Source organism: Lipophrys pholis, assembly GCF_963383615.2.
Source record: "Lipophrys pholis genome assembly, chromosome: 10".
NCBI lineage: Eukaryota > Metazoa > Chordata > Actinopteri > Blenniiformes > Blenniidae > Lipophrys > Lipophrys pholis.
In genome coordinates this window covers 20799580-20823356 of record NC_137640.1, presented here as the reverse complement: position 1 = coordinate 20823356, position 23777 = coordinate 20799580, and the positions used below count along the sequence as shown (strand labels likewise).

The following is a 23777-nucleotide window of genomic DNA, read 5'->3' as shown; positions in this document are numbered from 1 at the left end:
AAAGCCTTTCAACCAAAGATGAGTTCTCAAAATAGGTTCCATGGCTCCTGAGGCAGACTGTTTCATGAATGAGGAGCGCTAGTTTGAAAAACATTGGCTCCTTCAGTTTATGATCGCCTAATGGTAACAGTCATGAGGTTTCTGTTGGATGAGTTCACTCAGGTTGGCACGCGGACAAAGGATCAGGTGTATTTTATGGAAACAGATCATCAGGGACACGTGCTATTATGAAAACAATGGGATGATACTGACAAAAATAAACATTATTTTGAAGCGTCCAATAGCACACTCTGTGATAGTGAATGTCTGACCACCCATGTTTTGATTTGAGGAGATAAAACTGGAAAGTTTCCTCATTTGATGGGCACTGAAGCACATGTTTAAAAAACAAAACCCTCACCCTGTCACCCTTATGTTCCAATACCCAGATCAACCTTGGGTTCTCTACCAGAAGCCTGTGAGTTTGAGAGTTCTGCGCTGTTTCTAGGACTGTGCTCTTTTGGACTGACATTTCAAAATTTGTTCCTGGGATCTGGGTTCCCGCTCCAAGTGCTCCTACTACTTACTACTGGGATCATGCACATACGTCAATGTACACAATCCCAGCCACCTGGTTGTGTCTCTCCATGTACACTGCTTGCATCTTACACCATCTGTGGCTTCTTTGACTTTGAGGCAGCTTGTGATCCCAGCTGGGTATTTAATGACAGGCAATGCATACACGTGGATAGCTCAGACTTTGTACTTAACATTCAACTTACTTCTGAAGACATGCCTCCTCTCTGGAGGCATTTGGTTGTGGTTGACTTCTTTGTGGCCTATTAGTTTTCATTAGCCTGAAGGATCCAAATGTTCTTGTACTTATCATGGCTATCCTCTGTGTTGCGGAACAGCAGTAGTGACGGTGCCTACCCAACCCTATGTCCTAACCCTATGTCCATTTTCAAAGTAAAACTATTCTCTCTTTGCTGCCCGGGACCAAATGATCCACGGTCTACGGCCCGGTGGCTGGGGACCCCTGGCATAGTGTACCATTTTACTCCAGATGACTAATGCACCTCAAATAAAAATTAACCCTCCCAAAAAACTCCATGGATGTTAGTAATGACACACTGATGTCAGTGACATCAGGCAGCAGGCTGATCCTACTCAAACACCAGCAACACAAATTAATATTATCATAACTGCTTCGGTGAAAATGACCAGAAGTTAGGATTTATAGCGCACAGCACCCAGCTGTAATGATCGGTCAGTTCAAGTAGCCGACCGTAGGTACAGATTATGTCACACATAATCTCGGATAATCATTTTTGATGTTGCATCTTCTCCTGGCTCGAACCCATCAAGCTGCTTGTATAACGTCTGTTTGCATCTTTTTGAAAAACCTGAAACACAAAAAACACTTTTGCCTCTTACAGGTGTGACAAGAGGGGTTCCACCTCACGACAGAGGCTGCATCTATCTGTGTTCGTGTGTGTGTGTGTGTGTGCACGCGTGTATGGTTTTGTATGAGTGAGTGGCATAGCAGCTGGAGGTTGTAACGTGATGCCAAGATGCTGCTGTCCCTGGGAATGCTGATGTTGTCGGCTACGCAGATTTACACCATCTTCACTGTTCAGCTCTTCGCTTTCCTCAACCTCCTGCCCGTAGAGGCTGACATTGCTTCTGTGAGTATGCCCGCTCACAAATGTAATGGTTTGGTATTAAAAGTACACATGATTCTGCTTGAACAATTTAAACATAATATTTCAGTTAAAAGTATCAGGCCCGAGTTTAGTTATTATTATTTTTTTCCTTTACTTTTAGGAACTCCTGTGTGTTTGTTCATTCAGTGAACCTCCAGTAATTAATTGTCTCATCTTTCAGTACTCATTCGACAACAAAACGGAGAACTTTGATGACTTGCCTGCACGCTTTGGCTACAGGCTCCCCAGTGAAGGACTGAAAGTGAGTGCAACCAGGTCACAGACTGACTTTTATGAATTCTGAGTTACTTGTTGGTTGGTATAGTTCAACCATTAATATCTGTATAATAGAGCATGTGGGCTGTCCATAATGTTCCTGTTGTTTTGATGAGAAGAAAAAACAATGTTTTGTAATTCCCATATTGATATTAATAGGAAGAAATGGGATTACATTTATATTTTCAGCTTTGAAAAAATGTATCACAGTATCCATTTAAGTCCTGCATGTCAAATTTTGTTAATCCCTTCAGTATCTTCTGAATTTCTGTTTGAATTTTGTCAGAACCCATATTTTCTCCTTTATAAGTCACACTTTTTGTGTGAAAAAAGTGAAATCTATCAAAATATACTGGTATATGCTAGAATGCTGCTACAGTTTCACTGAAAAACCAAGTATTTCAAGTAAAAAAAGCTACACAACAGAATATAACAAGAAATAAAAACATTTACAACAGAAACAGAGCGGCAGAAGGAGAGTTCAGAGTGTCTGAGAAACTTGTGAGGGACTGGAGAAAAGCAGAGAAACTTGGACAGTGATGAACAACACGAAGGATAAAAAGTACCGACGGCCAAACCTGGAGGTTCAAATTCCTAGATTACTGAAACAACACCTGCTGGCCAAGGATTTCCCATATTCCAGTTGTGTCTGGGAATAGAAATATAAATGTGCCTTGGACACCAGTGCAGCTTATATATGTATTTTTCCTTTTCACTTTTTGACAGATGCAACTTCTACTTGGGCTCGACTTAGACTCTGAAAAGTATATTGACTAAGGCCATGTTTACACGACGACGTGTGAAAAGAAAACTTTCCTCTGCTCGTGTGCGAGTAGATGGCCAATCACAACATGGCGGCCTCCGTAGTTGCACGACCCCCCCCCCCCAGTCCATATTCTAGTTTTATAGTTGAGAGTCACTCCTAATGGCACAAATGTCACGCACTCTCCATTGCTAACGATTATAGTAGAATCTCTCCACACGCGTTTGTTTTCATGAGAAACACAACAGCGGCAACTCGTGGCCTGGCATGCTTTCTGCCGTTGTGGTGCCAACAGACATTTTGCTTGTTTTACAGGGACGGGACGAGCTCGGCTTGGTTAACTCGTTGGCTTGATGACGTCAGTGGAATCAAATTAAATATTGCAAACGGTCTCTTGAAAACCTCATTGACTTGCGTTATAAAAGCAGTTGACAATATGCAACATATAAATAGCATTAAGCTCCTTACACAACTTGATAGACTTTGCTGTGTGCTTTTTTTTTTTTTTTTTTTTTTAGGGAGTGAAAAATGGAATCTTTTTACAAAAAAGAAAGGAAATGTCTCCAAAGTTCTTCTGTAGTTAAAGTTGTCCATGATTGCTTGTCCTTTTCAGACCGATCTTCTGATGTTTGGTGATGTAAAATTAGGGGGTGAAGCTGGTGACTCTGTGTATGTGTATATACACATATATATATATATGTGTGTGTGTACACACACACACACACACACACACACACACACGCACGCACGCACGCGCTTCTTCTTAGCTACTGTCCCTACCAAGTACTATTTATTTTGTGAAAGTCGTTCTTTGTAAATGTGTTTTCAGGCACTTTAAAGTCTACCTCAAGCTCAACTTTACACATAAAAAGTTGAGTCTAATTTCACGCGGCTGCTCTGAAACATTGCTGCTTTGTGTTGACGAGCAGAGTAACCTGTGTTGTTTTGAAGTTTCTGTACGCTGGCCTGCGCAATATTTGCCCCACAAAGCTCTCAAACAGGAGGGATGATTAATGGTCTGCTGTCTAAGCAGGTCATTGTGGCGTTTCCCGCTGTCAAGAATTCGCTTGTTGTACAAAAAAGCCGCTCGCAATCTGGCTCAGCCTGAGCGATAGCTACTTGGTGTCTTGTTCTGTGTTTGTGCTCATGTGCAGGTTAAGTAGTATGTATGACAACCGTTGTAATTTGGACACTTATGTGAATTCGAGGGTGCTGTGTTTAGCGTCATGACCTCATCAAAAACAGCCTGAAAGCTTAATTATGGCGAAGTGATAATATATTGTAGTCATTGAGTTTGGGAAGCTTGGTAACAATTTAACAGTTTTATACCAAAGGCATTCCTCAAGTCGTTGGTGGCGTTAAGTGTGTCAAACCTAGTACGTAGATAAACAATGTGATGCTAATGATCTAATATGTAATCAAAACGTGTGCATCGCAGAAATGGAGCTCCTCTTATAACAGGATCGCTGAAGACAGGCGGTCCATTGCATGAGAAGACCTAAAGCATCCGGCTGTCAGATGTTATATAGAGGCTGGACACTCACTGATGGAGTTTTACTGGTAATGATGAGATCAGTTGAGGGTTTACAGCCTCGGCGGTCTGCAGAGAGTTCCTGCAGAGTGCAGTTTGGTCAGGTGTGTTCCCTCGACCGAGTGCTGCCCTTTTATTTTTTTAATGGGAAAATCTGAAACCCGTTACAAACTCTGAACAACCGACCATTAAACGTCGCGAGCGCCAAGAAATATAATCCATTCAGAATGGGAGAAGTCGCAGCCGCAGTCGGGGAAAAGATCTGTTGAAAATTTCCTCCATTTATTTTTTCCACAGGCGATTGAAGCATTTTTAAAGACTCTGTCAAAACGAGTGTGAGCAGCTCGGACAGATGCAATTAAGCTGTAATATAATCACTGTGCGTGGCTGAGGCGTAACTGTGAGTTGAACTGTAAGAGTGCTGAAGTTGTGCAATACTTAGGCAAACCCCCTGGCATCACAAGACTGCACAAGGCTGTTTGTTTCAAGAGGAATCCCTGCAGGGAACCGGCTCTCAAACAGAGATTTCCCTGTTTTGGAATTGCAGAATCAGAACAGTTCACAGTTTCAGTTCTTGATTTAGAATTTCCATACATCACAGCTGCTTCTTCATGTTTCACTTTGCCAGTGTCGTCTTGCAGAGCGAGGCAAAGTTAATCTCAAGTAAAGAACACACTTTTTAAAGTAACGCCATATTTCTTGAAATCAGATGCACATCTCGGTTTTAAGGAGGAATTCAACTTGGATGAGTGAAGAAGCCATCAGTTCTACTCTGCTAAGTACAAAAATACCCAGAGTTTTGCTTCGTGACTGTTTCTGCTCCACATCGGTCAAGTTCTTGTTTTTCTCTGATAATGTTGATTCAGATTGGAATGTTTAATCCACCAAAGCTAAAGGTACACCCCAAGACCGTGTGCAACGATTAATTAAAAAACATTGCCTCCAACTTTTAAATAAAGGCAAACTAGTTTTATGCATCATGTGCACTCCGATCATTTTATTTATTCCTTTCATAATTTTGGATGCCTCAGGGGTTTGCCAGAGACATCCAGAGGGTCGGGTGGAGCCCGTCGTTCGCCAAATGCCAAGGTCTGTGCTCTGCCCATGTGAGGACCGCGTTTGGCGTCTCAAACGGTCCTCTGCAGGGTGAAAGAGAAAAATGATTGATTTACACCAAACGTCATTATGGAGGGCTCTGTTGATCAAAAATCAAAGATTATACTGAGAGAGGAACCGGGCTCGGCACACTTCCGAAGGATGCACTGTGACATTTCATGTAATGAAAAGTCAATGATCACTTTGTTTCTAAGCACAACGTCAGCCATGACACAGTTTGAGGTTTGAACAGGATGACGCCCTGACAGGAAAATGCATGTCTTTAATGGAATATTCCTTACATTGTTGTGCTTCAGCACCAACAAAAAGGACAAATGCACTCATTAATTTGGCCTTGAGGAGTTTGGATTAGAGATTTCTAAAAAAAAAACAGGATCAGCCTTTGGCAGAATTGTGGGGGACTGTTCAGTCTTTCTTTGCTTCTTCTGTGTGGATCCTTTTCCTGTTGTTGCTCTGGCTGGAGCTCGCTTCCTCATTATTGTAATTGTCATGACTGCTCATTTCTGGACTTATTGTTTGTACTGACTTTGAGCTGTCTGGGTTGATAACTTCTGTCTTTCCTGAACAGAATGGGAAGGTATAAATGACACATTACTTTTGAGATGTGACCACAACATGTTTAGTAAAAGAAAATAGCATTTCTAAGGACCGATAAGGGTTGCCTGTAACTCTGGAGCTGCTGTCTTTAGTGTGTGAATTTTTCTCTGAGCAAATAGGTGAATTAGACTGGTGAAGTAATAAAAGCGTAGTTAAAAAAAAAAAGGTTCCGCTCCATTTGTGGGATGAACAGAAGTCTTTTAGAGCTCAGTGATTATCAGACCAAATTATCTCATGGTCCAGCTTGATTTGTTCGTAGTTTTTCCCTCATGGAAATGGAGGCACAAACATATGGCGTTGTCACTTGCATTATTCCCACGGTCAGGAAAGTGCCCCCACATCCGCATGTATTGGCATTAAATATTTAAAAGCCAGGATGTTTTTCAAGGACCACATGAACGTCCTTGAACTCCGAGAGAGCTGCCTCTCTCTTAGTGCTCTCCATCAAAGGTGCTCTAAACCTGATTGTTCACCCCCTCAACCAAATCATTGGACTCTGTTTTCTGCTGCTGTTGTCAACACAAAGGGGGTGACTCGTTCACAAGGGATCACAAATGATTTCCAGAGTTGCAGTGGTGCTTTGTCATAGATATGCAGCACTTATGTGGTTATTTACTGCACTTGCGTAGGCTCTCGTATGTGGTAACTGGATGGCAACTTTTTAGCATTTAGATGACTCAGACAACCCTGAATAAATGGCTGCTTAGAACGAGTCTTCCTCAAATAGCTGTAGGAATCCCCTCCCTCTCACTTTACAAATGTCAGATCCGTCTGCGTCCAACATTAACCAGCAAAAAATGGAAAGTCTGACATTCCTGTGAACCTCCTGCTGTGATTGGCTGCCTGCTCATTAATGAATGAGGACCCTGGCATTGTGCTTGCCTCATTGGCACTCACTGGTTTTTTTTGGGGTTTTGTAATTTTGGCAGTGTTTTTAACTGTCTTTCTGGAATGTGGTTGAATGGCAACACGTCTTGCACACTACTCTCTGCACACTATAAGCCAACCCTTTACGACGATTAAAAATGGGTCAAACTGTCTTACTGCCTGCTCCCTTCTCTTTCTCTGCTTCCTTAATGAGATTTTTCAGGTGTATTATTGAATTTTTCTGCTCATGTTTCCTCTGCTGCGCGCAACCCAGGAACAAACAGAATTATTTTCCAGATCTATAATCTACCCACCTCTTTTTACTGCGCTGAAGGCTGCATACCATAATGGGAAAAGCCTCAGTAAGAGGGTCATAGATCAGTGCAGCATGGCAATCATTTCTGTGCATGGTCTAAATAGGAATATTGATTAAAGGGCACATACTAAATAAAGCCTCTGAAGTTGTGCCATTGCACATGCATCCTCCCATGGCTTTGCATTCGTCCTGGGATTTTTAAGTGTTCCATGTCGATTTGAGTGGGGAATGTGAACATTGTGTCTGACTGTGAATCACACAGGCTTTAATCTGCTTACAGGAAGCTTCAGTCAATCTAGAATGAGATATTAATAATCCTCCCCCCCCCCCCCCCTCTCTATTTCAAATCGGAGTGAAGCTGCAAACAAGCCCGATAGTGAAAATTTTGTCAACGGGATTAAGAGTAATCACTGTGCAGTTATGTGGAACAGCTGACCAGAGAAACCGCCTCTCATGCTTCAAAGCTGCATCAACAGAATATCCATCGGTTTGTTAGCGCGCAGGCTTCGTGCTGGTACAGAGCAGATCAGTGCATGCCATGAGTACCTTGAAAGTGTCCTCATTAATGTGGACATGTCATCTCATTGCACATAACATAAAAAAAAACTTCTATATCTAAAAAAAAAACAAACATCTGCATTAGTCCTTTTTGTCTCTGTGGTAGAATGAGGGACCCGCAGCTTCTCGTGTGTTATGTTCTAGAGGTTGTCTGTCTCTGAACCTCAAGGAGGAAGGTCATAAATTGCTGATCATGTGTGTTTGTTGGTAGCCTTGAAGTGTGCATTGTTATCACTTTCTGTTGGATTTGTGGCGCCAATTCTTTTTTTCAAAGAAATGCTGTTAAACCTATTATCCCTAACACCCGGTGCTCTCGGATGGGCTTCAACTGAAGACATTCAACATTGTACGCTCAATAAATGTTTTGCTCGTTCTGAATTCTCAGATGCCTGGCAGGTTTTTTTTAATTTTTAATTTTTCCTAGGCCTAGGGATGAACTTGGTTAAAGCCATTAGTGATGTTACATTAGGTTTGAGGAAGCCCGTGCTAATTAGGCTACCAGTTATTGTCATGGGTGATAGTTACTTAAGTCATTAACGTATAAAACGATAAAAAAAGAAAACACATTTCTGATGATCAGAGCAACTGAATTAGTTTTAACTGGGGCAGCGTGGAGAGGTGGGGGTGTTTATGTTTTGACTCTTGACGTAAAGTGTCAAGTCAAGCTGCAGTGGACCATCCACTCTGGCGAGAACGTACATCTCGTAGCCCAGATAGCAGCCGACCCCTCTCACCCCGGGTGTAAAGTTTTTCAGTCCCCCCCCCCCCCCCCCCCCGTCTGGCAAAAGGCTCGGGTCCACCAGGACAGTCACCTCGCACCACCAGAACAACTTCTTCCCCTCTGCAGTGCCTCAACAGTGGCCCAACTTCCCCCAGTTGACGCCCTTATCACCCTCCAGCCCATAACAAAAATTGGCGGCCTGGTACTGTAAAATGTTGCTTTCGATCCTGACAGATAATGCCTTGACAAAGTCAGGAAAACATTGTTTTTACATCACATATTCATAATTACTGGTGCTTATTCTTCATGAACAGATTTTTTCAACAGTAGGTCTGAAAATCACAGTGAATTGGCATCCCACAAAATTACTTATGTCCCATGAATGATTGCAAATCAGCATTTGTTGCAGTCATTTAAGTCCAAATCCAGCCAGGTTTTGATGAGGAGTTTTCTTCGATATTGGACTAGTTTGTAGCGTCGTAGCCTCGAACTGTGTTTTCAGGAACCCTCCTCGCTCGGTTATTTCCTGTTTCCTCCAGTGGCTCTTGTTGCTGCAGTCTGCAGTGCTGGCTGGTGTTTTTGAAGAGGTTTATGCTCGCCAACAGAGGGCACTGTCGTCCCTGATTTCACAGTTCGGAGGCTGAATCTGAGGCAGCGTCACAATGATGTCATGCAGCAGCAGCAGCAGCAAGGCTGGGCTGCACCAGAGGTACCCGGAGGTGACTGTGTCGAGGGCGGCGGGTGACTCCTCACGTTCCTCACGTCTGATGAGAGAATCTCCAGAGTTCCCCGACCCCTTCAGTTTGACCTCCCGCGTCGTGTTGAGTGGTGTTCATGTTAAACTGTCGACAAACACAGAGAGCTATTTGTCAGCAGACCTCTCCTTCCTGCTGCGGCTCAGCCCGACAGATCTGTAAATAAATGTGATGTGTCACTGTGGTCATTTTCCATATGGAGCTCAGCTGCTGTGCTTGAGCAAGGCATTGCGCCCAATGTGTGTGAGTGCGCGTGTGCGTGCGTGCTGGAGGGAAAGTGCTGACGCCTCTTGATTTATTGGCCTGGTTTTTATAAACCACTGGCTTTGTGACACAGAGAGTGAGGTGGAAGAGGATGAAAGTGGCAGTAGACTCCCAAAGTCCCACAGCAGCTCGTGCTTCCTGTCTACCACCCAGCTCTGACACACACACACACACACACACACACACACAGAGGTGTTGGTTACACTTACATGAGAGCAGCAGACGTCTCATCCACTCCGTCTTGTGTCGGTTGCATCTCTTATCATTCCTTACCTGTTCAAGTGCTAACTCTCTTCCTGCTCGCCCTCCCATTTATTCGGATTGCCTTCTTGTATTTCCTGCATAATCCCCTTTAGCTTCCCTATTTGTGTCCTTTGCCGAATCGTTGTGTCAGCCTATCGCTATCACCATCCTCATCACTCACTTCAAAGACTGTGGCAAAAACGGGAAGCAGCGTAGGAAAAAAAAAACAGTCCAGAGTTTTGATTTGAGATCTTTTTGACTGTTTGTCTGTGTTGAGTGAACAAATGTTACCTTGTTAAATGGATGCGTGTTTAACCAGTGTTACATCCGGGACTGCAGCAACTGTTTTCCAGGCATTTTGTCAATTTTTTTTTTTTTTTTCTTTTCTGCGTCCTCCGACTGTATTTTTCATCTTTGGTTGTGATGGATGTTGCCAATTTGAGAGTGAGATGGGTGATGAGATATTGGTGTTGCTGAGATTGGATCCTGTGATTTAATTCTGCAGTGTCCAAGATTGTTAACAGTACACAGACTCCCTGAAATGTGGCAAAACCGTGCAATCGCATCCTGTTAAGAGCGTTTATTTTCTCACAAAGGTTATAGAGATCATTTAAAAAAAATATATATATATTTCTCTGGTATATTTTGTTCCTTTAGCTTTCTCTTGAGGTCACACGCAGTAATGTGCAAAACATTTAGGCAGTTGTGAAACTACTGTGTGTTGCAAAATGGTGGTGGGATTATATGTAATAGTTTAGTGTTTTCTAATTCAACAGCAAAAAAAAGGTGAATGAACAAGTAAGATTGGTATTTGGTGACCCCTTTTCCTCTATGCACACGTCTAAAAGACATTTACATTTGAGGTTGTTCATCAAACCTTGGACAACTCCAGACTCCCAACGTTTTGAGACGGACCCTTGGTGGTGACTAAACTGTCACAACCTCTTGATGGTCACTCAAATATTTCCTTTCAAAGAATATTCTACCTTTTAATGGGGCAAAAGTCTAACTTGTCTGACTACCTCAGGACTGTCATTTGGTGTCTTTCTTTCCCGTCATGTGTATTTGCGTTACCTTCACAGGGCTTCCTGATCGGCGCTCGACCAGAAAATGCATGCGAGCCCATTGAACCTCCCCCGAGGGACAACCTGACGGGGGCCTTCATCGTCCTCATCAAGCGATTTGAGTGCAACTTTGACATCAAGGTACAGTGTCAGTATGTGCTGGTAATATGTAACTGAACTGAATAAAGTTTTCTCATTTGAACAGCAGCTTCTACATGTTAAATCAAAGTTCCTGGTGTAAATTCCGGATTTAGTTTTTACTTGAACTCTAGGGTCAGCCTTTTCGGAATGGAAAAACAGGAAGTAGCCATTTCTGTAAACACCATTTCCTGCATGAGCATCCTTCCCATTATACTGCTGCTCTTTCACTTCCTGCCTTTGCTGCCGCGTTACGCACGAGGTAGAAACGCTCTATTTGACTAACGAGCAAAGTGTTTCAATGTGGAGCGAGTTCTGCACGGCAGAAACGGTCCAAGGCTCCTGGTGACTGACACACGGTTTGTGAGTCTGCACTGTGCGAGTGTAGTTCATGCACAACACTGAAGATCAAGATTAATATTAGTTTTGTAAGACGGACACAGGGCTTTACATTGTGGAGTTTGCATTCCGATGCATTATTCCTCCAATAAGTGTCCTCTCACAAAAGCGCTTGATAGGATAATAGGTGACTCCTAATTGGCTGTTGATATGAGTGTTTGTGTGGGTAATGGAGTCATGACCTGTCCTATGTAAAGCCTACATTTTGCTCTGTGCTAATGAGTAGAGGCTCCACCCCCAACTGACCCTAACTTTGATAAATTGGCTTAATAGGATCCATGGATCGCAAGCCAGAACTATGATTCTGTGGTTGTTTCCCTCTGCTGCCCAGCACGATAAATGTCATTTATTGGAAAGCCGCCACCTCTGAGCCTGGTTCGGCAAAGGTTTCTTCCTATAAAAATGGGAGTTTTCCCCCTTTGCACAGTCGCTTATGCTTGCTCATGTGAAATTGTTGGGTTTTCTCTGTAAAAGTGCCCTGAAATGACTCTGTTTGGCGCTATTGAATCATAACAACTCTTAAAGGATGAAATGAAAGCCGTTATGTGCAGGCTTTACCGAGAGAAAACATTCGCATAACAAGGAATCCTGGAATGTCACAGTAACCCAGACATTTCACAACCAGGAGACGTTATTATTCATTTCATCTTTCATTGTGAGTGACCCTGTGCACCAATTCCAAAGTCTCGCACCTGAGTTAATCTGGGTCATAGACAGCTTTGAATGAAAAGGTTGCTTACTTTATCTGTAATACCATTAGAAAGTGACTATTTATTTTTTGTGTGGAAACGTCTTCGTGGATTTGTAATTTTAGTGTGCAGCTTTTCCTCCTCACGTGCAGACATCCTCCACATACGTCATCCACCAGCACATCAGTGTTTCCCTGTGAGCAGAAACACTTCAAATCAGTGGCGAGATGTTTAGCCCCTCCCACTTTTGCATCTTAAAAACTGACCTTTTACAGAAAACAGGATTCGGTAGTTTGGTCGTAAATGCTCAGTCGTACATGAGTGTTAAACCTCCTGTTGCTTATAATTCAGAGTAAAAGTGAGCCAAGGGAAGGAGTGAGGCGGTCGGGGCAGAAAAGAGAGGATTAAGAGAGTGAGAGCAGTGATGAGTAATGGGCTGAAGGAGAGGAAAGCTTGCAACTTCTTGGCGCCTTTGTTCGGCATCTTTCCCTCTCTTTAATCCACTCTTCTTTTTTTTGAAATTATGGTAGGTTATCCATCCCCTCTATCGCCCTCATTTTGCTTCCCTACGTTGCTCCTTTAGTCATTTATACTCGTATTTCCCGTTTGGTCCTTTTTCCGGCTTTTTTTTTAATGTGCTGTGCTCCCCTCCCTTTCAGCCTCTCGACTCTGTTTTTTCACTGTGATGTAACTCTGGAGCAGACATATAGCCTTATAAGGTCTTAGTGCATCACACGCACAGAAACATGTTGACAGGCAGGCCAGTGAGGTGTTCTCAGGGCTGGAGTGTAACCAGACTCCACTCTGCATTGCTGTGTGTCGGATGGACAGAGACACAATATATACACAGCTCACAGTCTGAGGTTAATCTTCCGGCAACTATTCATCCAGTTGGTAATTAAAACAACAAAACACCATCAGTATGCATTCCTCATGCCGCCAACAATAGTTTCACTTTAAAAGTTGATGCTAACTGTATTTTGATCGGATCGGTTGTCAAGTGATCCGAGAGAGAAGCTGCTTGCTTGTTTTTTGTAATCATCTCCTGTAACCACCAGTTAATCTGGGATACGGTTCTAATTGTTCTTTATGCCTTTTAAGGTTTGAGCGATTTGAAAATGGCCAATGCGGTGAAAATATTTTTTTGACTTAATGTGAAAATGAAGGTGTTAACTGGTAGATGTACTCATTTAGTAATTGGACACATTTGAGGCCAGTACTTGTCTCTTTTTATTGTCGTAATTAAGATTAAATCATCCAGATGGCTGACTCCAGATTCCACATGATGCTTTCTAAACCGGACATTGTCACTCATGAAGATGATGGCTTGGACTTTTAAGTGTGGACCCGTTTGAAACGGAGATAAAAACTGCTGTTGTTGCAGAAATGTATAGACCATACCTATTTTCAGTGAAAATGGCTACTATATGAATTTCTAGGAAGCTTTTGGCCTCCATGTATGCCCAAATCAGAAAATTTGTTCTTCACCACCTCATTAGTAATCCCACACTTATTATCCATTACACCTGTCATCTTTTAAATAAACCTTTTTCTGCTCTGTACTTGGAGCATTTTTGCTTTGTACGACAGAACAGTTGTTTGACAGTGAAGCAGGAAACTTTACCCTCGCTGGAGGGAGTGGAGTATTTCTGGCTTTTTGTTCCCTTCTCCATTTCTCTATCTGCTTTCCAATCTCTCTCTCTCTCGCTCTCTCTCTCTCTCTCTCGCAGTCTCTATGAGGTCTTAATGATCCCTCGAATCTACACACACACACACACACACACACACACACACACACACACACACACACACACACACACACACACACACACACACTGTTGCCAGCATGCAGCTGTCTACCTTGCCGCCCTCCCTCTCTCCTTGAGTCACATACTCCTCCCTCTCTTCCTCTCGCCCTTCCTCCTTCTCAGCCAGGCTCGGTTCCCTCCAGAAGCTGCAGGGAAACAAAGGAATAATAGATTCCATCTTGACTGAGATGAGGCATTTGTGTGCGCGAGCGTGTGTGTGTGTGTCTTTTGGTGTGGTGTGTTTGTGTCCAAGTGTGTCAACCCCAACATGCATGTGGATTTGTGTCATTGCCCTCTGTTTCTCTGGGTCTTCCTGGAGCCTCCCGCAGCTGTAGCATTCTAGCTATCAGCATGGTACAAGTGGCAGCACAGAGTTTTAATGGATCTTCGGCCGTAATGGCCAATAAAGCACATACTCATCCACTTAACCCTCTGCTAAGTGTTGGCACCTCCCCTGTTTGAGTATCGATGTGTGTGTGAGAATGTGCAAGAGTGTGTGTGTGTGTGTGTTGCGATAAGACACGGTGGTGAGAAGGTCGAGTGTCTAGAGAGAGTGTTTGAGATAGAAGGAGGGGGGGGTGAAGAGGGGGATCAAGTGAGAGATGTTCATGGGCATACTGAGAGCCAGCGAGAGGAAAGCATTCCTCAGTGGCTGCTCCTTTTTGAAACTAAATCTCTAGAGATCGAGGGGTTTTGCACTTCCTGTATACTGGGATTCTTTGGGATGGTGGGGGAGCAAGTCAGGGCTGACCTTTGCGACCTTTCGGAAAGGTGGGGGGTGGTGGTGGTGGAGTGGGGGGTGTAGCAGGAAACTCTAGACTCTTTTCCTCCCCTCTCACTTGCACAAATCTTTTTCCGTCTTTTGGTTGCAGAATCCTTTTCAGTCTGTCTGTTGCTGTGCTTGAGTCTAATAACACGCGTGCACACACACACACACACACACACACACACACACACACACACACACACACACAGAGCGGCAGTAGGTCTATATGCGTTGAGATATAATGTTCTAGTTATGTAACATGTATGGAGATATGTCGACCTCTGTGGAACCACGTTGTTCTCTCGTCTTACTTCCATTAGCCGTGTCAGTCTCTCTGGCGCCACCTGTCTGTCAGTGTTTTTAAATTGATTCAATAATTCTGCCTCTTTCACAAAAGGTGCAACATCTAAACCGAACAGCCCTTTTGAAATCTCAGGATTGTTGTGCATCAGTTGTCATAAAGGCATTATAAAAAAGCTTGAGCAAACAAAATGCAGACTGAAAATCTTTAGATTTTATCAGGCAAAACACAAACAAACCGGGACTCCAATAGTTTCCCTCCACTGTAAATTATTAGATGACTTTGGACACAGCGCATTTCTTAGCCTTAGGTATCACTTCAAACACTATCCAGACGCCTGTGCAGGTGAGAACATGAACATGAACAAAAGGAGTGTTCAGGTATATAAAGACAGAGAAGATCAGAACAAGAGAAACTTGATCTTCACTCTGAGGACTCAAGTTGAAAAATGAGTGTGTAAAAGAGACTGAATCAGCATTTCATAACTCAATGAATATCTGTTCACTGCAGTCTTACAGGATCATGTGGGGTGGAAATAACCGTCCACCGTTTGACCCTCTGATGTATGTGACTTTGGTTTAGGACATAATGACTTAATCGCTCAGTTATTAGAATCAGATAATATATTAAGACATTTAAAAGCAATATAATTATTGTATAGTATATATTGCCGGTAAATCAAATGGTATAATACTCTACGTTTAGAATTAAAAATGCTCAATACGCTACTCTTGAGTTAATTAATCACAAAAATACATGTCATTAATTGTGATTTTGGATTTTTCATTGCCCAGTACTAAAATAAACATTTCTCTGCACACATACACCAACATTGGTGAACAAACCCAGGATTTCTTTTTTTGTTTTTTCCCTTGTCTGTTTTTGAATGAAATCTGTGCACAAAAGCAGCCAGTGCCTCTTAAAATCGACAGATTTATGTGTTGGTACACTCTAGTTATGACTGAGTGTAAAACCTGTCTCTCAAAGGGCAAGACAGACTAATCATTCAGTCTGGCATGAAAGCTTTTTGTCCTATTAGGAAACTGTGAACTCTCTGAGACGGGGCAGAGATTCAAATCACTGACAAAACCTTTCGTTTGTTGAAAAACATTTCCTAGAAACATTCACTGCAGCAGTGGACACTCGCATTATTGACTGGAGCTTTAGTATTCATAGGAAACGTTCATCTGAGAAAGTCATTGGAGGAGATAATTCACATTTCTCTTTAGATCGTCTCTACGACTTCACTGTAACTGATTTAGCGAAAGGCTTCAAAAGCTAAATGTTGGCTTTCGCTGACTCGGTACCACTGCATGTCATGTGTCACAACTGAGAGTGAAAATTGTGTGTACATGAGCACATTGTGCATGATTCTTCCAGTTTTCTTGTCTCTTGAAAACCATGCATTTCAGATGCAATCTGTAAGCGGCAGCTGCAGTGATGCTGCTCAGTTGAAAATACCGATACAGTCTTGTACCTTGACCACCAACCAATTGTTTTGAAAGATCCACGCTCAGCACCTTCTTATGGACCGCTTCATCAAATTCAGAATTATTCCCCTTTAGGGCTTTTATATCATTAACTTAATGAATTACTTTTCTTTTGTCAAAAACTTGGCCTTGTTTTTGATTTAGGATGAGCTCCCCCTTAATTCTCGTTGTGTATCAACGTTACCAGTATAGCAACAACCACAGACATGAATGGTACATGGCCAGTAATAAAAAGGAAGGCTTTTTTAATTAATGAAAGTTCAGGATGTTCTTTACAAAATATATCTTTTGTTACGAAAAACTGATTTTAATCATTATTTTATTGTTGTTATTTTTAAATCCAGCTCAAATTCCTAGCTTCCCTATTATATAATCTCTGCTTTAGTTGTCCACATGTCACACACATTTCCACTCCACATTGAGTGTTCTCTGACTGGACGTTGGCCGTGTCCATGACAACTTGCAACGGGCCATCGATTGGCGGCTTACAGCGTGCCTGCTGATGTTCGGTCAAGTGAAGAAAAGCGGCAGAAGGACGAGGGTTAAAGTCTGCCAACTTTCTTGAGGCATGGCCGTATCCGTCCCTATCCACCTCCACTTATCTTCAACAAATAAAACCTATCTGAAAGTGTGTGGATGTTTTGGGAGTGGCTACAGAGCAGGGCCTATAAAAAAAAAAAAAAAACAAAAAAAAAAAAAACATCTGTCTGCTTAGAAAAAGCTTGTGTGACTATTTTTTTTATTTTTTTTTACAAGCTGCAGCCAAAGTTGGTCAGCCTTTGTTGTGGTGGCTGGTAAATTTCCCTCAGCCAACCTCGCGTCCTTCCTGAGCTTCAGAGTAAATACTTTTCATGGATCAGCGTGTTTGTGCTGCGGCGACCTCGCAGCCGAGGGCTGTCGCAACAGATAGAGGTACAGCGTTTCTTCTAAGGAAAAACTCTGGAAGTGCTTGTGGTTTTTTAGCCTGTCAGCAGTGGGCCCTTCTCATATTTACATGGAAATAAACGTTGTCCGCAGCGAAGCAACACTGAAAATGAGATTCAGTCTCGCACTTCAACAAATATGAAACCTGAATAAAAGTAGGGTGCGTCGTATAATAACGTGTCATGTGACCACTGTTTTTTAACTGTGGTGTTTACTTTCTAAATTCACCTCTCAGTAATGTAACTATTCAAGAATTCAGATTTTTCTTTTTAATGTAAACTTTTGCTTTAACAGTGATCAGTGCTTGTTTGTCTGTATTTTTGACATGTTGAGGAATTAGAAACCCTCCTCACAAAATAATGTTGATGGTGCCAAACGATTTAAACTGAATAATTGGCTAAAACAGCCCAACAGTGTAAAGAAAAAATTGTAAGGCATGTTATCTTCATTTTGAATACGTTTTGCAGCTCCAGACAATCTTTATTTTCTTGGGAAATGGCACATTTGGCTGTAAAGGTTTTAAATCTGTGGAGCTCAAACATTCACAACAACATGCACCACCACCCTGCCCTTAATCAAAGTGTGAAGTTAAGACCACCACCTTATTCATGAATGTAGAACACTGAGTTTAGTGTTTCAGTCACCTTAAGGCAGGATGGACAAAGTGAGTAGAACGTACACACACACACACACACACACACACACACACACACACACACACACACACACACACACACACACACACACACACACACACACACACACACACACACACACACACACACACACACACACACACACACACACACACACACACACACACACACACACTCACACTCACACTCACACTCTCTTTATTCTGGACAGACGAAGCTTCCTGCACTTGCTCAGTCAGTCTTATGACAGCGTATGACTATGCCTGACTGAATGTATGACTAGCTCGTGGGTGTGGGTATGTGGGTGTTTGTGCATGAGAGAGGGAGAGGGACAGAATCTTCATGTCTTCTGTGACCTGGTGTTCGCAGTTTGTTGTGGCAACAAACGGTTCATCCTGCTCCCTCTGGCTTCTCAACACACTTGTATTTGTTCACACTCAAATAAAAAAAAAAAAATAGACACAATGCGCAGAAAGCGACCTTTATGTACCTGCATGATTTTACACGAGCCACCCCAACAAATGAATGTCACATTTTAGTTGAGATTTAGGCCCTGTTTACACGACAATCACGTGACAACACCTAATCCGCAAAAAAAAAAAAAAAGGAGTGCGTGTACACTGCAGCAGCGGACACAGAGACAACGATGTAGTTAGTATGCCAGGCCACTGGAGGGCGCTGTTGCTTGATTTTGTAAAGAAACTACACAGACGTGTGCAGAGAACAAAACACTATAAACGTGAAGAAAATGGAGAGTACCCGACATCCGCATGGACTGATGACGCATCGGATGCCATCATGGGTGAGTCTCAACTATTAAACTACTGATCTGGACGATAAAACTAGATTATGGACCGCGAGTCGTACCACTGCGCGGCCGCCATGTTTGTTTACAACTGGATGAGCAGGATGGAGGGGGAGAGATGTGCATGCGCAGTCGCAGGCTCCGTAGCCTCCGGCAGTTTCCGCAAGAGGGATTTGCGGCCGTGAAAGAATCTTTCCACTTTGGGAGCCGGATTAAAAACTTTGCGAATACAGTGCATCCGCAAACTGGTGCCGTGTAAACGGACCCCCCAAAAGTGAAGAAAGTTTTGCTTATACACTCTTAATTCGTTGTCGTGTAAACGGGGCCTTAGTTTGATCCAGAATCAGGCCACGTTCAGAAAGGGCGGTCTGTTACGGTTATCTTTACAACACCTGCACTTCAGACAGAATCCCTTTCACATCTACACAAACGCAACGCATGTTATCAGTGTTCCTGGCCCCTCCCTACGTCCTGCAGTTTTATTGAACCCTTTATCTAACCAGCCGACTGGACCTTGAACCTAAAATCCAACTCTGCATGGTGCAGTGAAACACCAGGGGGGCTGGGGGAGGAACTGAATGTGAACGTGGTTCAGGGAGACAATAAAGACGGGAGGCTGGACTTATTCTGGAGTGAGCGGGGCGGGTTTCTGAGGAAGCAGAGGAGGAGAGTAACAAGGGTGTAGAGGGGAGGAGAAATAAAGACGGAAGAGAAGGGCAGGGAAAAACTTGAGTGGGGGCAGAGAAAAAGAGGAAGTAGAAAGTTAAGGGAGGTGAAGATGGATGAAGAAAGAGGAGCAGCACATCACACAGTGAGACATGAACTATAGACCATAATAAGAACTGCAATTCAGTTCAATTCTTTACTAAGTGAGCCGAAAATCTTTGGCCTATTGTTTAAAGGGAGTCGTCAATACGGTTAAACCATCAATCCTAATAGTTCTCAAATCTGTTTAAAGAGGTAAAATGGCATTGGCTTCACTGAAAAGTGGTTTGCATTTGACCTCTTAACACTGAAACGGATCTGAAATGGGTTGTGCTGCAAAAGCTCATTTACACAAAGCTGAGGTCGAGTCTGATTCATGCAAATTCAAACTGCCAGCTTCAGCAGGCTGCGTGACAGTCTTACAAGCGGAAAAAGTCTGGAAGACAGGGACTTAAAGAAGAGGAGGACGTGGGAGGACAAAAACAGGAAAGGAGCGAGAGGAGAGACCATGTGTTTTAGCTGTAGGACCAGGATGCTGTGCAGTGTTGGCAGGAAATGTATACACAGGAGCAGAGATGCGATAATTATTGACAGAGATGACACACACACACCCACACACTAGTGATTCAGTCGTAGACGTTGATGCTATCTGGCTATACACTATACTCTTATAGAGTCTTATATCTGATAGAAGGAAGCTAAAGCCTCATTGGAGGACAATGTTAATTTCAGAAGTGACCACAGAGGATACACTTCCAGTCTTGATTTAGAAAAAACATATGTGCCACTACATATAAACACTATTAGATCTCTGCAGGTTCATATTTGCCTGCACATAGTTGTAAGTTTGCCAAGCTTTTTTATTTTATTTTTTTTAAACATATTTACATTCAATAACACATTGTCTTGGTCTAATTACAAAAAAACAAAATATCGATGCTTTTAAGTGCCTGAACTTCAACCAAGTAACATTGTCCTCCACTCACTTCACTCAGATTTCCCCTTTTTATCCTGGTGACACCAGTGACTTGTCATCGAGTTTACCAGTAGAAAACGTTTTTGTTTTTTTCCACTTCATGTGCTTTCAACAGAACATTTCTAACTTTATTGAGCGCTGCAGCGCGGATTAAGCCGAAAGATTAGTTGTGCCATGCACTCCTCGTTTTCTATCCAAACAAAGAAGTTCGGCCTCACTGAGTGTGGCCATCTCCTGCTTCACAGTTAACGCACTCACCTTTCCTTACAGTTCCACTCGTTTCCAGTGTCGAACTCTGAATACTGACTGCACTGTCGGCTTTATTATTCCGTCAATTCGAGTCAAACCCTTTGAACAATAATGACGCATTGCACACAACAGTTACAGTACCGTGCATACGTGGTCATAGATTTATTTATTTTTTAGAGACCAATAGTGACCTCAAAACAATATAAAATCAAGCTGAAAGCTGAGATCAAGTCCAGTAAATGTGTAGTGCAGGCTGAGGAGAATTCAAACTTACTGTGAAGGCAGGCGAATGCTGACTGGCGCTACACTTAAAGAAACAGTGCAGAGAGAAAGGGTCTTCTTCTACTACCAATATAATAAGCAATGAGCTTCATCTTCATTTAAGTAACTGCATTGTTGTTTTCATTAGAGTAGTTATTTATTGGCTGATTACTGTGTAAAGTACACACACACACACACACACACAATAAAGTCAGCTGATCCAGAGTGAGGTCATCAGGAGCTCGTCTGCTCCAGCCAACACATGGTGAACAATCACCCAGGACAAGCCAAGTTCTAATTACAGAGTGGTTTTAAACATAGTCATTAATAAACATAAATATCGGCGCATGTCTGCTTTTCATGCGCTTTCATTCATTTAACTATTTGACAAAGCCTTTTTGAAGCTTGTTACGTTTACTGAGCAGAAACCAGAAACATCGGCTTATCAAACGAGTCCAGTCTGCCTTTTAGGAATCCACGTACAGTATAAACCTCCGGCGTGAGCGCTGCAGGACAAGTCTGAATCCGAGCCAGGACGCCGCAGGGTGCCATGAAGGGAAAACAAACCGTAGATGCCTTCCATGCTTCCACTTTGTTTTTGATCCACAGCTCATTATGGCTGAGACAACGAGAGATGGTCATTTGAAAGGCAAGTCATAGTCATTTAGGAAAAGGTCCTTTTTAGATCGGACTGTGTCGTCCTACGGTGGTAGTTCAAGGCAGCTTCTGTGTATACTATTTAGATAAGGTTAAATGGTAAAACTACAAGGTAAAATATCTTTTTTTTGTCGGCCGTTAGTGTTGTCATGCCGGTAGAGAGCAGTGTGCAGATGGTTGGGGTAGCAGCCGGGTCTTTCATTGTGATACTTCACACGGGCCTTTGCATTGTCGACTTTGTAAAACTTGCGGAGGTTTTCACGTCTTGTTTTCTTCCCTCTCTTTTGCCTCAGGAATGTCTTGATTTTCTTAATCTGTGCCCATGCAAACATAAGGTTGAGCCAGCAGCAGAGGTCGAATTCCTCTTCAGATTCCAGGCAGACACACCACAGCGCACACTGGCATCCAGAGCGTCTGCAGACAACATGGCTCCCCAGTATGTCAGTATCAGAAGAGGCCACCACCAAACCTCTTAAGCATTTGTATGCACCCATAAATGGCTTCAAATGGCTTTCTGTCCGATTACTGCTGTATGAATAAAAATGTCCTTGTGTTGTTGTGGACCAGACGCCTATCATGCAACTATCTTTGGCCCAATTTCTTCGTCGCATGATTAATTCAAATGTTGTGTTTTGTTAGTCATGCGGAAGGAGAGCAGGGACTAACTTACTACTTCTGACTGCTGGATAGGACCATTCAGTTTATGTGCATCAGATTGTAGGTCGTTTTCTGATACAAGATTTTTAATATGTTGACTTTGCTGGTCACAGGAGCGATGAACACCTTTTCTACATGCATAATTTAATATTCATCTATCTGGCTGAGACTAAAATAACCCAGAAACTGATGCTGCAGGACCAGGACTATCATAAGATTTTCAGGTCACAACCCCGTCAGCGATGTCAAATCCTGACACCCATTGCCCATAATGCAACCTGGCCACAGACGCCTGGGTCGGAGATATGCTTGTGTTATGCCACCGACAGTTTGTTTAGCCTGAGGTTTCCCAAGCACAGATCAGGAAGAGGATACAGAAGGCTGGCTTCTTCTAACTTTGCAGCTTCACACTTTTCTCTTCCAAACTTTTTGCCATCATCTGCACCAACACACACACACACACACACACACACACACACACACACACACACACACACACACACACACACACACACGTCTGTCAGATTCAGTTCAGCTGACCGCTGTCAACTGGTTATTACATTGCTTCTTGTGTGGAAATGAACTCAAGCTCACAGACAAACCAGAGGGCAGTGCAAGTTGATGCTTCGGACAAAAGCATTGGCGAAATGGATTCAAAACTGCTAAAATACATGTACCTAGTGGTATTCAAGATTTGTGTTTTTTAACTTTTGACAGTGAAGACATTTCTAAACTGTTCACACAAGTCACTTGAGGCGTCTTTATCTCGATGTCCAGATATGCTTGTACACGGTCACACAGTCTTTCCCCGATGGGATTGTCAACTCTGCTGTATTCCAGTTCAGTGTCTTCTATGTTCATTTCACTGGTGGCCTGTGCTACACTGCCCCCGCAGGTGATCAGTGGTGTTACTCCATGCTACGAATGGACTAAGTTATGCATGTCATGAACACAGAAGATGGAGGGAAGGCTCCCTGCATGTCCGTCTGCGTATTTAAAATTCGACATTTGGCTTTAGTCTCAACTAACATCTCTAGCTTCTGTATCTGTTCTTTAGTTATTTGCGTGCAGCCCCTTGTTGCACCGGGATGGGAAGGTATGGGGTAGTGTATTCAAGTGTAGGTTGGTTCGATGGGTACTTTCATTTTTGCATGTCAAGCTTATGTTTGGTTCATACAATTTACAATGAATATTAAGGAAAAAAAAAAAACAAAGAAAAAATCTATATCCTTCCAACTTTCCTTTCTGACACACACACACACACACACACACACACACACACACACACACACACACACACACACACACACACACACAGTATCTTGTATGTGTCATTAATGCAGACGGGCTGCCTCGAGACGCACACAGCCGCCATTGATACCTCCATACAATACACCCTCACAGGCAAGCACATTGGGGCCACAATGCTGTGGCTGCCATACACACAGCTTCACGTATGCTTGTGCATAAAATTACAATGACAAGGGGCAGACAAAAGACATAGCTGTTCAGTGTGAGCGTCCGCACAGGCCACAATACA

The 23777-nt window shown here is 42.9% G+C and overlaps 1 protein-coding gene across 1 annotated transcript in view; it reads left to right on the top strand.

Moving 5' to 3' along the window:
* The window catches only part of rnf13 (ring finger protein 13), a 42861-nt gene that overhangs the window by 1549 nt on the left and 17535 nt on the right, over window positions 1–23777 (top strand). Inside the window, exons 2-4 of the mRNA XM_080473210.1 lie at window positions 1419–1667; window positions 1867–1947; window positions 10775–10897. Of these exons, the coding sequence (XP_080329336.1) occupies window positions 1554–1667; window positions 1867–1947; window positions 10775–10897 (318 nt within the window). The 5' untranslated portion in view covers window positions 1419–1553. The remainder of the gene's footprint in view (window positions 1–1418; window positions 1668–1866; window positions 1948–10774; window positions 10898–23777) is intronic.